General features: G+C 32.3%; 2 protein-coding genes across 9 annotated transcripts; both read right to left on the bottom strand.

Moving 5' to 3' along the window:
* Positions 1–2,349: 2,349 nt before the first annotated feature.
* Positions 2,350–11,287, bottom strand: LOC114277423 (glycerol kinase). 8 transcript variants are annotated; one of them, XM_082901281.1, is made up of 7 exons: positions 10,890–11,101; positions 10,578–10,799; positions 8,218–8,239; positions 3,865–3,942; positions 3,720–3,794; positions 3,297–3,359; positions 2,350–2,728 (listed from the first exon to the last, which is right to left on the bottom strand). In XM_082901281.1, the coding sequence occupies exons 2-6, from the start codon at positions 10,778–10,780 to the stop codon at positions 3,312–3,314; spliced, it is 426 nt and encodes a 141-aa protein (XP_082757407.1). In that variant the 5' UTR covers positions 10,781–10,799; positions 10,890–11,101; the 3' UTR covers positions 2,350–2,728; positions 3,297–3,311. The 8 variants fall into 8 exon arrangements, 7 of the variants coding, with proteins under 7 accessions (XP_082757407.1, XP_082757412.1, XP_082757406.1 ...); XM_082901283.1 differs by lacking the exon at positions 2,350–2,728 and adding an exon at positions 2,822–2,956 and having other exon boundaries at positions 10,890–11,028; XM_082901286.1 differs by lacking the exon at positions 3,297–3,359 and having other exon boundaries at positions 8,218–8,370; positions 10,890–11,287.
* Positions 11,288–11,775: 488 nt separating this feature from the next.
* Positions 11,776–13,560, bottom strand: LOC114311206 (small ribosomal subunit protein eS25x-like). The gene is made up of 4 exons (XM_082901287.1): positions 13,388–13,560; positions 13,213–13,284; positions 12,212–12,346; positions 11,776–12,047 (listed from the first exon to the last, which is right to left on the bottom strand). The coding sequence occupies exons 1-4, from the start codon at positions 13,388–13,390 to the stop codon at positions 11,931–11,933; spliced, it is 327 nt and encodes a 108-aa protein (XP_082757413.1). The 5' UTR covers positions 13,391–13,560; the 3' UTR covers positions 11,776–11,930.
* Between the last annotated feature and the right edge of the window lie 1,146 nt (positions 13,561–14,706).

Genomic DNA, 14,706 nt, shown 5'->3' with positions numbered 1-14,706 from the left:
AAATCTACCAATTTCTATGGTTTGGTGTTCATTTTACCGTGTAGAAAATTAAATAAATGAAAAATAAATAAATTGTATACTACTGTAGTCTTAAACATAGATTTTCAAAATTAAACATAGATTTTCAAGCACATCAAAAGTATAAGATTTTAAACAAACCCCAAAGTGTAAGTCCCACAACACAAAAACATTGAAAAAAATCAGATGAAATACACTAGCCAGTGCTTTGCAATAGAAAAAAATAAACACCACCAGCCAGTACTCTGCAATACAAAGAAAATGCCCAATAACAAATTAAGCACATCAGTCAATGCTCTACAATACAAAGAAAATGATAAATAAATAAAGCACATCAACCAATGTTGTACAATAAAACAAATAACAAATTAAGCACATCAATTAGTGTCCACAATAGAAAAAAAAATGACAAATAAATAAAGCACACCAGTCGTGCTTTGCAATACAAAAAAATTACAAAAATTATGTAATGAACAATTATTTAAATATAGATTAATATATGGAAGCAACACCCTTCTTGAAAAAAATATATGGAAGCAAAAATTGAAATTCAACCAAATAAAGATATGATTAGTTTTCTTTAACCTAATTGAAGAACATAGAAAGAGAAACAACAAAACATATAAAGAAAATTGAAATAAGTAATAAATTTCAAAATTGTAATTTCCTAATGAATTTATCATGAATATAGGCTTCCCATCTCATTTTGACATAATTGGGGTGATGCCTTCAAAAGTTCTCACCTCATTCTCTAATATATTTTCAAAATCAACTCTGTTTAAGGAATAGTTGAAATTAGTTTAATAAAAAATCAATTTAATAAAACATCAAATATCAATAGGAAATAAAATAAAACTAACCCAAGCCACTTTGAAGACTAACCTTATTGTTGATAGCAGAATATCATGGATGACACAACAAACCCAACCACTTTCACAACCAACTGTGTTGGAATGCCAGAAGTCTTGAAAAGATAAACGAATTCAAAAAGAAACCATGAAAATAGTGCATCAAAATACACTGGTTTTTCTTAATAAAGAAACATAAAATTCATAATCATGATCAAATAGAAAGGGGGGAGGGGGGAACTAAAGTCAAGTATATAAGAATTAAGAGGCAACAATACCACAACCTCCTCTTCTAGGGATGGTAATTTAAACCCAGCCCGATGGGGACCCGATCCCCCGACCCCAATTAGAATGGTTTTTTTTCCGAAAAATACCCTCGTGGGGACGGGAATGGTATTCGAAATTAAATCCCCGATCAATTTCGGGCCGGGACGGGGATCAGTGTTCAAGCCCCAGTCCGTCTCTGTCCCCGAATTTTCCCGAAGTAAAATTGCCATTTTACTCCTCTCTCTCTCTCTCTCTCTATATATATATATATATATAAACCAACCCTTTTCACTTACACAACACAGCAGCACCTCACTCACTTATCACCGCCTCTCGTCTCTCGTCTCTCTCTCTCTCTCTCTAAAACCCTCCGTTGATCTCCATCCTCCCATCACCGCGATCTCCCTCTCCCATCACCGCCGAGATCTGAGTTAACTTTTCCCGACCTCCGTCACTATCTTCGACCGCCGCTCCACTGCCTCTTTTTCTTCTTCAACGGCAGTGAGGCCAAGCTTGCTGAATCACCGCCACCATTACCACTGTTTGCGGCAGTTGCAGTGACACCATCCGATCCGGCAGTGACCCTAGATCTGGAATTTTTCTTCTCTCTCTCGATTTGTTATGTATATATATATATATTAGATTTGAGTATCAGATCTCTCTCTCTCTCTCTCTCTCTCTCTCTCTCTCTATGTTGTTGTTAATGATGATGATGAACAGATCTGTTAGATCTTTCTTTCTTTTTTTTTTTCTTTTTTTTTTTTAAACATTTGAGCTCTTTAGATCTGTTAATGGTGATGATAATGATGAACAGATTTGTAAGATAATGATGAACATATCTCTCTTTCTACTATGTTGTTGTTGTTGTTGATGATAAACAGATCTGTTGGATCTTTTTCTTTTTTTTTTGTCGAGGGAATTTTTGGGGTCGAGGAAGTTCAATCCCCGTTAGGGGGCGGGAGCGGAGGCGGGGGTGGATATAGGTTCCCCGTCGGGGATCGGGGCCGAGGACGAGGGAATTTCCACCGTCGAGGATCGGGGACGGAGGGTGTGATCCCCAGCCCCGTCCCGCCCTGTTGCCATTCCTATCCTCCTCCTTCAACCCACTAATAAACTATTCATTTTCAATGAAATTCTAACATCTTGCACAATAGACACTAAATTTACACAAAAATTCATATCAAGCATATATGACTTCTCCCAAAATATGCAAAGATACTAAATTAAATCTTTACACTTAAATTTAGTGAATTTGCAAAAGCACTTTACAGTCCACACTGAATAACCACCTATAAGGTCCAACATTTTACGTTGATAGAGACTTTACAAAAATATTAGAAATCCACTGAACTACATATTAGTAGGAAGTTTTACAAAAGTGGTTAACATCAAGGATATACTTTACAAAATAGTCATATAATGTCTTCAAACTTATTCTTTTACAAAAAGTACTAAGGCCGCCTCTCTGATTGGTGAGTCCAATTGCCTTGAGTCCACCGTCAACATTGTACCCATCTACAATGGCTTTGCCAATTGCCTTGCTCATACAAATCCTTACACTCTCCCAAATCTCCATCGGATCGTGCTCTACCTATCTGCAGATTCACAAACAAAACAACAATAAAAATACAGAGCAATCACAGAGAGAGAGAGAGAGAGAGAGTTCATACCCTGCTTGTGGGTAGAACTAAGTGAACTCGACCTAGTGAGATCTAATTGGGTGGGCATTTTTGTTGTATAGAATGAATCTGGTGCTGGTGGTTCCTTGATTGATTGACCCAATAAACACATTCTCTTTCGACAATTCTATTATTCTCTTCCTCCTTCAAAGAGTGTTATGTTACATCTCAAATTGACCAAAAAATTAGAGCAAAACAGAGTTATGAAGATGAGGACACACAGAGCGAGAGAGAGAGGATGTGTTCAAAATTTGAAATCAGAAAGAAAGAGATGAGAGGAGCAAGTGTGTAAGAGAGACAGAGTGAGACATTTTCAACCGTTAGATTGATATCAATCTAATGGTCACTATTTTGACAAAGGGACAAAAGTCCCATCAGGATAAAAAAGTAGAGCTGTTTTGTTATACGAAAAATAGATATTGAAACAATATAGATTAAGGATATCTTATTACAATTCCATCGGAGCAATATAGATGAAGGATACCTTATTACAATTCCATCAGAGCAATGTAGTCATCTTTACCCTCTTGAGCTCCGTAGCTTTTAACTAAAAGTTCAATTTGATCATAATTAAAACGCGATTTTAATTAAAATACACTTTCAATTTATTTCCTTCTTTCATCATTTGTGTTTTTTTTTAAACTTTAGTTACTTCCCTCTTCTATTTGGAAAATTTTATATCTTTATAAAAGATACTTTATAATGATGTAAGGATGCATAATTTATTGTTTCAAGTTTATTGTTTTGTAAGGATGCATAATTTATTGAAAATTAGTAATATTAAGGATTAAAAGCACAGTGCTCATCTTCACAAACTATACAGTAAAAAAAAATTACACATAGATTATGCTTGCTTCAAAATATCACATTCCTCCATGCTCCAAAACAAACTTAAAAAGAACCATACCACTTGTGTATTTTTTATTCCCTTTCCTGAGTAGTTTTCCTTCCCTTTTCCTATAAGCTTCTTATTTGCCTTCGCCTTTTAAAAAATAAGCAAAAATTATTAACAAAAAACATGAGAAGCAAATAAATTTGATTAGTGGGCTTACCCCACGAACACAGAGGACGTTGAAGTCCCATTCATTATGGATAACAATACTGACATTTCTGTTTTGAAAAAACTGAACCTGTGTATATATAAAAAAATTATATTAAGAAATGTAGATTAAATAAAAAATTAGTATAGAGATCTAATATTACTGTTTTCTCCAACATATCATCCACCTGTAAAAAATAATACAAAAGCATTTGCTTATGAGAAAAATTATAAATAATAAGTAAGAAATTAAGCCTCGATTCATAAAATATAAACTAAACATACATAACCAAAAATATGAATGTTGTCCATGATTTGAATTAAAATGAACACCAAGGTTGTTGAAGAGGTTGAAACACCACAGACTTGTAGTGAAGAAATAACTCATTTAATAGTGCTATAAATAGATTGGGTTTAAATACTAATGGGTCGTACAATGATTGTTTGATTACTTAATTGTGCCATAATTTAAGTACAACAGGCTATTTCTTTCTCACTATAATTCTAATTTTCAGCAATCAAATAAAAACAAATGATCACAGAACACTACTTTGCATGTTAAAAAAGGAAATCCAATTCACACATTTATCAAAATGACCCAAATCATTTATCAGAACACTAATCATATTTGAAACACTTCAATCTCATTTATATTTTTATTTGGTACACTGAAATGAGATGACATTAAATGAAATGGTAATTCCTTACACTTCCCTATGGAATGATCATTTCCTTATAATAGTTAATGATGACTCCCATTGCAATGAATTTTTCATTATTCTTTTAGTCAACCAAACATGAGAACTGAAAGGAATCTTTGCACTTTATTACAGTGAACCAAACACTACCTTAGAGTTTCATGTGACATTTTATTGCAAAAGATTAAAACATAGGGAAAAGGAAAACAGGGAAAGAAACTCAATCAAATTGCCAAGTAAATAGTATGGAAGTAAACAACATTTTTCCTTTCTCTAATCAATCATTAATTTGAAGACACTGCAAGTTGAAATTCCAAGCTAATCTAAATATGCAAAATTCCTTTCAATACAGTACACCACCTCTATGGTAGTGATGTCGTAGATACAATTGGTTGTTGGATGAGTTTTGGTCAAAAGTCTACCCTTTTTGGCACTAATTTTTTCAGCCAAGCACATCTTGTAAGAAAGAAGTTACATTGCAAGGAAAAAATATAAGAGAAGTAGAAAGAAGCAAATCTATGTAGAACTAAGTTAGAAGTTAAAGACCCAAAATACAGGAGAAGCAAATCAATTTCCAGCAACACATAAAACATATTTTCAGAAACTTCAATCCCATCCCATTTAGACTATTAACTCAATAATTTCTGAAAATCTATATAAATATAAAAAAATGGCTGGTGTAGATTACAAATATAAGTAGAACATTTCCCAAAGAACTTGAAACACTTTAAGCAGGACATCCCTAATTATTCCGACAAAAAAAAAAAAAGGCCATTATTGACAAAAAAAGGCCCATTATAACAAAAGTTAAAAAGCTAATTCATATACCATGAATAAAATATATCATTGAAGGAATTAATAAAAAAATCACATAGATATGCAAATGCCAAACTAATAACCTACAAATCATTTTCCGCCATCAAATTTTACGAAAATTAAATAATTTATCAAAATGAGTTGTGTTTTCAACTGAAACTATCAATAAAACACATCAATCACTTACTACTTTGATTCGTAGAATCTATTTATTAAATGAACAAATAACAAAAGATTTGCACATATACACAGTTTGAAAATAATAATTGGACTCCAAACATTAAATAAAAATAATGAATCAGCCTAAAATTTTCAAGTATTTGTAACACAATCTGACTATAACATTAGAAGAAAATATTAATGAATCTTACCATTTTTCTTACAAATTAATAAATCCTAAAATTTTTAGATATGCCACATTATCCTAACTTGCCAAAGTGCAAATGAGTAGAAACACATGCAGTAGTAAAGTCAACAAATATATACTTTTGCACCTGAAGTGGACAAATAGATAAAAAAACAAATGAAAAATATATATTTCATAAAGTCAAGCTCCATACAACCAACAAATAATTTCATCAAAAATAATTCTTCCCCTGGGTGGTCGACCGCTAAAACATCTCCAATATATAACTAAGCTAACCTTTTTTTGACAAAAGACAGATATGAAAAAGAAATATTTCAATGTACATAAGAAAATATTATGAGCATTGAATTATTAACCTTAAAAAGATCTAAGAATTGACTTTCCAAAAAATTTTCATTTTTGGGAAAAAAAAAAAATAAAAGAAAAAAGGAAAAGATAAAAGAAATGTCATTGAAGAGTAAATACTTGTTTTAGGTATATCATGTACATACACTAAAAATTTTTGATTCAAAAGATTGGTATTACTTAATTTATTTTTTTTCTTCTATAAATTGGTTTTGCTTCCTCTTTTATCCCTAGTATTCAAATTATCTGCCATTCAATTTAAGAAAAGCAAAAACTACTAAAATGTAATTGAAAAATTGCAAATAAACACCAACAATGTCTTACTCGTTATGATCTTGTGCGGGAAACTAAACACCAACAATTTAATTCTTTTAAACTCTGTTTGGATCATGAACTTGAATATGGATTTGAAAAAGAAAATAAAAATGAAAAAGAAGTATTGTACTGAATTTTATAGCTAACCCACATAGATTACATTTTCTTAAACAAAACCAAGAAAATCTAGAGTAGGGATGAGGTTACCAATTAAAATTTTATTCAAGTCTAAGCATATGAAAGAAAAGAAAAAAAGAAGCTCATCATACTGCAAGGTTTTTTCATGAGTTGAACTATTTTATTTAGAAGTTGATCAATCATGCACTCAAATACTTTGAATAACACAAGAAAGTGATGTCCTCAATTTTGATTATGTTCGCAAATCCATATTCAAACTCGCAACTCAGTTATTATTCAATCACTCTTCTTGGACAATGATGGCTAAACAAAAATCAAAATTAAGTGTAACAACAAACCTTATTTACATAGCAAAGAAAAACGCAAGAATGATGATTCTTAAATTTGTTAAATTCATTCAGCTTGGTTTGTAATGGGCAATAAATTATAAATACCACCTCATCACATAGGTTATCTACTCAATGCTCTATCTAATCATCTCTTCAAGAAGATGACAAACAGCCATATTATGATTGTCTATTTGTTACTGTTTCCATTGGCCTTCTGACCAAAGCAGAGGAAAGAATGGTGTTATCTATCCGCCAAACCTACAATTTTATATAATGCTCCAGCTAATAGAATGTAGTTTAAATTCGTAAAGTTTTATTTACTTCTTTTCACTACTCTATAAGTTCACCAACTAAGCAAACTCATGCGTAATTTACACTAAGGGACATGATTTTTAGGGGAGGAGGAAAAAACAAAAAAAATAGAAAAATAGAAAAATCTAAGATATATATAAATGAAGCTAGAGGAAGACAAAGATGAGGAAGAACAAAGATATCATATATTTACCATAGGTCTCAATGGCACTTCAAAATTGAATGAAGAACTATAATAAAGCTAATTAATGGCACATTTGAATGAAGCATCTTTTGAAAGCTAATTAATGACACCTAGAACACTATTTTTTGTAATTATTCATGAAACAAACAATAGAAACCAATATGGTGGATACAAACCAAACTGTATAAAAAAATGTAGTGAATCAAACCATCAATTCACATTAAAATATACAAAAAAAAATTGTCCACGCCTACAACATATTTCTAGCGAATTGTAGGCAAAATTAATTATCTCATGGTAGACAAAAACACAAATAACTTGCGACAAATCCAAATCCTCCAAACAACACATTTCACCAAATCAAGCTCACTACCAACAACTAAATAACAAATCCAGTTAACAACAATACATAATAACACCTAAAAAAAAAAAAAAACTCTAGATATATTTTATTAACAAATAGCCATGTATGCTCACACCTAACTCAAGATATATTTTATTAAAGGCCAATCCCTTAGTTTAGATTCCAAGTATCATGGGAATTTTGTGGATACATCTTTCTTGATGGATGTGATTTATCTGTTTAGATTCATCAGTTTGTTGATGAATCCCCCACTTTCCCAGCAACCAAACAGGACAAAAAATATTTCCTGGGTTCTTACCAAATAGGATGGAAATTTTTTCAAACACTTATTGGCCAAAAATAGCCCTTTATTACTGTTCGATTTCTTGATTAATACCCCAAAAATGTTTGATTTATTGATTAAATCAATCAATAAATGACTAAACAACAAAGAAAATTTCCAAGTGGGGTTGGGAAGAGGGGGGGACTGAGACCTTGAGGGGAAGAGAGAGGTGTTACCTGAAGGCAAACAATCTTGATGCTACCGATGACAACCACCGAAGCAACGAAGAGCCGGTGAAGCAACAAAGAATCATCGAAGCAGTGATGAGGAATGGGTTTGAATACAACCATTGTAGCAATGAAAGAGAGGGTAAAGATTATTGAAACATGCTGGAAATTAAAGATTATTGAAACAGTATAATACCACAAATTAAAACCAAAGTATGAATTTAAAAAATGAACTCATGAATTTAAAAAATCAAACAGTATGATACCACAATATAAATTTAAAAATCAATTAATTTAAAAAATTAACTCATGAATTCTATAGAAAAATGAAATGTGGTTTAGATTTAACTGAGACAAAATGTAAGAAAAATAAAATAAAATAATGATCAGACTTATAAATTTCCTACACAACCAACCAAATAAATAATCACATAAACTGTAAACATCAGACACAATGTTTCAATCACAAATTGTAAACATCAATAAAGCAATTAAATTGGACAAACATATTGATTATTGAAATTAAAGACTATTGAAACAAAAGATATCCAAAGATAGAAATATAAATACTCAAGAAAAATCAAAGCCCAGGTTTCCATTTTCCCCATTGTTTGCTCAAATATAAAGTGTATTAACTGATGTTTACATTCCCAAAATATAATGGGGAAAATTTTCATTCCCAAAACTACTGATGTTTAATAAACCAACTAAAAAGCATCATATGAACACAATGTGAAGTGAAGCAAAATAAAGCATCATAGACATTATCCCCAAATAAGCACTCCATTTGTAAACATTAAGGAAATTAATACAACCAAATAAGCAAAAGAGAAGTTAGCAGCCTAAGAGAACTGATAAACCAAAACAAAACAGGTTTTAAAAAAAATTAAATATTAAAAAAGCTTTATCATTATTCGAAACAGGCAATTGTGAAGTCTTTTGGACATTTACCTTCATGAAACCCATACACGGGCACAGGATTCCAATACAGCAGTATATGCTTTCAACCCAATTTTGGTTCCCAAATACACGGGCACAGGTTTTAATTTTGGTTGTCAAATAAGATGGGTTTGCTCACCTGAACAGTATTTCTACCAGATTCTTTCTTTGTTGAACACCCTTGTATTCGGTCTTCGTCTTTGGGGCTGCCACTGTTGATGACGATTGGGATGGCAGAGAGAGGAGGAAGAGAGAAGATGAGAGTAATAGGGGGTTTGGGGTTCGGTCGCCAGCAATGGTTGGGTTCTAACATGGAAGCACGGGAATGGGCTCCAATGGAGGTAGAGAGAGAGAGAGAGAGAGAGAGAGAGAGAGGGTGTGTGTTCAAAATTTGAAATCAGGGGGTTTGGGGCTGCCACTGTTGATGATGATTGGGATGGCAGACAGAGGGAAGGAGGAGAAGAGAAGAAGAAGAGAGCAATAGGGGGTTTGGGGTTCAGTCGCTGACAGGGAAGCACGTGAATGGGCTCCGAGAGAGAGAGAGGGTGTGTGTTTAAAATTTGAAAGAGGAGTGTGTTCAAAATTTGAGAGGAGTGTGTGTGTGTGTGACAGAGAGAGAGAGAGAGAGAGGGTGTGTTGAAAATGTAAGGTGATTGCATTTTGGACCAAATAGAGAGTGAGACATTGTGAACCCTTAGATTGAATTCAATCTAATGGTCCTGGTTTTTACAAAGGGACAAAAGTCCCATCAGGAGTAAAAAACAGAGTTTTTTTGTTATATAAATTTTAACTAATTGATCACTCATCAAGAGTAAAGTCCCATCAATCAATTGTTGAAACTAATTGATTAAGTATAAAAAATAAAAAAAATTATAATTTTGTTTTCTAAATTATTATGTAAATGAATTATTATATATTTACTCATATATTTCCCACTTTCAACCCAATATATATAAAAAAAATTAACTGGAATATTAATTATGAAAAATGTGTATATTTTAAGTGATTCCAAATAGATGGTAGTTATTGTGTTATTGTGTTTGCATCTATAGATGCGAAAATAACTAAAACTTATTTAATAGAGCATGCTTACCATCTTGCACATGATCGGCACCACTATATAAGCAAATATAACTAAAATCAAAGGCTTATGTTTCAAATTCTAGGAAAAGTTAGTGCAATTTACATGCAACAGTTTTTGATAAAATCAGACAATATAAAATCACATCCAAAGAACAAAATATCCTCACAATCCCCGGGGGGGTGGGGGAAACCAATATAAAATCAGACAATTCAAGAAATGGGTATTAATAAGAATCGATAAACACAGTTCCAGATCTTCAATTTGCAAAACCAAAACGATAAAATAATAATAATAATAATAATTAAAAAGAAACAGGATGAATCAATGAATGAATAGAGAAATGGACCTGCAAATAGAACTGGTACGAACATCCATCCAAACAATGGCGTTATAGAGATGGAAAGCAGTAGATTTGCTCCAAACGACCATTGTTTCTCTCTGATTGGTGAGTTCAATTGCCTTGAGTCCACCGTCAACATTGTACCCATCTACAGTGGCTTTGTCAATTGCCTTGCTCATACAAATCCTCACACTCTCCCGAATCTCCATTGGATCGTGCTCTACCCATCTGCAAATTCACAAACAAAACAACAATAAAAAAACAGAGCAATCACAGGGAGGGAGGGAGGGAGAGAGAGAGAGAGAGAATTCTTCATACCCTGCTTGTGGGTAGAACTGAGTGAACTCGACCTAGTGAGATCCAATTGGGTGGGCATTTTTGTCGTAGAGAATGAATTTGGAGCCAGTGGTTCCTTGATCGATTAACCCAATAAACACATTCTCTTTCGACAATTCTATTCTTCTCTTCCTCCTTTGAAGAGTGTTATGTTGCGTCTCAAATTGACCAAAAAACTGAGCAAAACTGAGTTATGAAGACGGGGACACAGAGAGAGAAAGAGAGAGAGGGTGTGTTTAAAATTTGAAATCAGAAAGAAAGAGATGAGAGGAGCAACTGTGTGAGAGAGACAAAGTGAGACATTTTCAGCCGTTAGATTGATATCAATCTAATGGTCACTATTTTGACAAAGGGACAAAAGTCCCATCAGGATAAAAAAAACGAAGCTGTTTTGTTATATAGATAGGCATTGTTTTTAAATTGTCTTTGTTTTCTCAACCTAAAATTTATGTCCAAATCCTGCTATTGACTTTCTACCTTGAATTTTATATTTGAATTTTTTTTAATTGAAGTGGTTGATTATTTGTTAATTGACGTGGCAGAGGCGTTGGGGGAGAGGGATGAGGGATGATGGTTGCAATAGAGGAGTGGGAATGGCGGGGTTGGGGAAGAGGGCGTTGGTGGGTGGTGGCAGCAGAGGGGTGGAGTTGAGGGGTTGGGAGAGGAAGAGAAGTGTATTGGTCGTGGCAGTTGAGGGGTTTGGGGAGAGGATGCTGGTGGACACAACAATTCATCTAGTTGTCAAGCCATTCTCAACTTCTACATTTGTTTCAAATTGATGACACATTGGCGGTAAAATAGATCCATCCAAACACACAACCAAAGAAAATACAAAAAAATAGCCACACGTTGAAATCAGCAAACCAGATAAAGCAAATACTTATAGATTCATAAACGAAGCATAGCATTTCAGTTGATGAAGTCAAAAATGTAGAAATCCAACAAGGTTTAACTGCCAAACAAAAATTAAGAAAAAATGATCATAGGTTTCCTTTGATACTATGGAAAGTGAGAAAATACTGTCTACTGAGTATTAGTGGCCCTAGTGTAGATCTGCTGGCTCGCATGAGCAGACACCATCCTAATGGAACCTCTTGCCATCAAATCCTTAATTGCCTTGCGTGCTAGGGATCCATTAATCTGATAGTGGGGCGAAGAAAAATTATCAATAAAAACTCACTATTGACTCAGACATAAATCCAGTGTGCAAACAATCTTTGCATCTAATGGTGCACGCCAATTATAATGGTCTAGAAACACTAGAATTTACAACTACAGATAAAGAAGGAAGAATTCAAGCATACCCTCAATCTGTCAGACAGGATCGATGGAGTGACAAGCTTGTACTTTGAAGCTTCTGAAAGAAGCTTATCATATGTTGCCTTGTCGAAAAGGACCATGTTGTTTACCTTCTCCTTTTGCTTGCCTTTACTCCATTTCTGTACAAAAATCAGTCAAATTAGAATTAGAATACTAAGAGATTGCTAAGCTATTGACCTCGGTAAACCCATAAAGACAACCAGCATTTAAATGATTCGTGAAGCGCATAATAATTGTTATATAAAAGGCATAGTATCATAGTAATTCTAGGAATTTCACTACTTGGTGCAGAGTAAATGTAAAATGCAAATAAAGCCATATAGCTCTTGAGCAAAAACAATAATCACAACCAACAACCATATGTAAAAGATAATTGATTATGAATATTAGATAATTGATCACAAATTCACAGTATATAGCATACATAAACTAATTCAGACAACTAATTTCTCATAAAAAGATAATTGATTATGAATATTAAAAAATACGTAAACAAACCCTAATCAATATGTAAACTGAACAAAGCCATCACAAAGAGGGTCTGAATCAACGAGTTTGACAACCATAAACACCCAATTCAATGTCATTAAGCCCTAAATAATACAAAAAGTGTACTTCAATTAGTAGTCATTTCATACTCCCAATAGGTACATCAAGCAAACCCTCACCATTGATTCATCACATCACATCACAAACTAGGTTCCAAGTTTCTCGGATTTGCTAAGAATAATACCCAGAAAACCCAAAAGAAAAAACCTTAAATAAATCAGAAATCAATCAAATGATTCCAAAGAAGCAAATTTCTTACAACAATTGATTCTATTCAGCAATGTATTATTAAACGCAATCTGACACACAATGAAAAACCCAACAACATTCACAAGTGAAACCTCAACAATCAGCAATGAATTAACATATCAAGCTCTAAAATTTAACACAAATGGAACTTCATAAACCCTAACCCTAACAAACCCATGATTCTTACCTTCTTTTTCTGCTTTCCTCCGCCAGATTTCGCGGGCTTCGACGACGGCGGAGCCTTTTCCTTCTTCGGGGCCTAATAACAACAAATAAACAAAGTGCTTTGCTTCCTCAAATTAAAAACAAAAAAACAGAGAACACAAGACTAACATTAAAGAGTTATGATTTGTTTGTTATACCATGACGATTTTTCTAGGGTTTTGGCGGAGATTTTTTTGGAGTAGCTGCTGCTGCTGGGATTTAGAGCGCCGCGAAGAAATAATTCATCGCTGGGTAAATTAGATTGACACTTTTCAGATTTAAAAAATTACAATTATTTCCCTAAGATTGAAAGTAACATTATCAATTGTCCATCGGTTATTATTAATTGAAAAAAAATTATTTAAAAAAAATTAATTATTAAAATTTTTAAATTTCTGTTTAAAAACCAACGTAAGATAAAAATTATACTGACACTTCTTAAGATTTATGTTTATTACACTCGAAAGATAAAAATTATATAAATATGATAATTATTTTTCATTTTTTATTTCTTAACTAAATTAATTCTTAATTTTTAAAAAAAAAATTCTAAAAATCAAACCACATATATAACCTAAGAATCTTTTGATAAATTATTTCTTACTTTGGTAACTTATTTAATTATTTGTTAATTTTACGACATTTATACCATTCAATGCCTGTTTAATAACCATTTCGTTTTCAGTTTTCAATTTATATTTACAAAATTTTAAAAATTATCATAAAAATTTGTTTGATAATTTTTGTAGTTTATAAATGGTTGTCTCAACTTATAAATTTGAAGAAAAAACGTAAATTCAAAAAATGAGTTTATGTTGGTTTTTTTAAACAGAAATTTAAAATTTTGACTAGCAAAATTTTTTTTCAATTAATTTTTTTTTTCCAATTAAATTTTTTTTCATGAATTTTTTTTTTCAATTAATACTAATCGAGAGGACAATTGGTAATGTTACTTTAAACCTTGGGGAGGGATTGTAATTTCTAAAATGTGAGAGGTGTCAACGTAATATATCCAGTGAGGGCAAAATTGGTATTTAAAAAAAATTAAATTGTTGGAGGGAGCAATCTGTAATGAAACTTTAAACCTCAGGGAGGGGGATGTAATTTCCAAAAGGTGAGGCGGAAATTGTAATAAATATAAATCTCAGGAAGTGTCAATGTAATTTACCCAAAAAAAAAAAGGTTTTGTGAAATATGATTATTTACACAAAAACTCTTAAACTAAAATATCATTTTGATATTTTAAATTATACTTTTAAACTATTAAAATGTATCATTTTATCTCCGAAATTATAAAAGTATATAAATAGATCTTCTAAATTATTGAAAAGTATCACATTGTCCTCTAACGGAAGAGAATAAAGTGAAACACGTCAATAATTTAAGAGGTTTGTTTATATGTTTTTACAGCTTAAGAAACAAAGTAATACTTCTCAATAGGTTATGAATTTTATTTGCACGGATTTAGGTCATGTTT

The sequence above is a fragment of the Camellia sinensis genome, chromosome 13 (genome assembly GCF_055761805.1).
Source record: "Camellia sinensis isolate YWXY chromosome 13, ASM5576180v1, whole genome shotgun sequence".
Lineage (NCBI taxonomy): Eukaryota > Viridiplantae > Streptophyta > Magnoliopsida > Ericales > Theaceae > Camellia > Camellia sinensis.
Note: the sequence above shows the minus strand (reverse complement) of the source record. Positions and strands in the feature narration are given on the sequence as shown.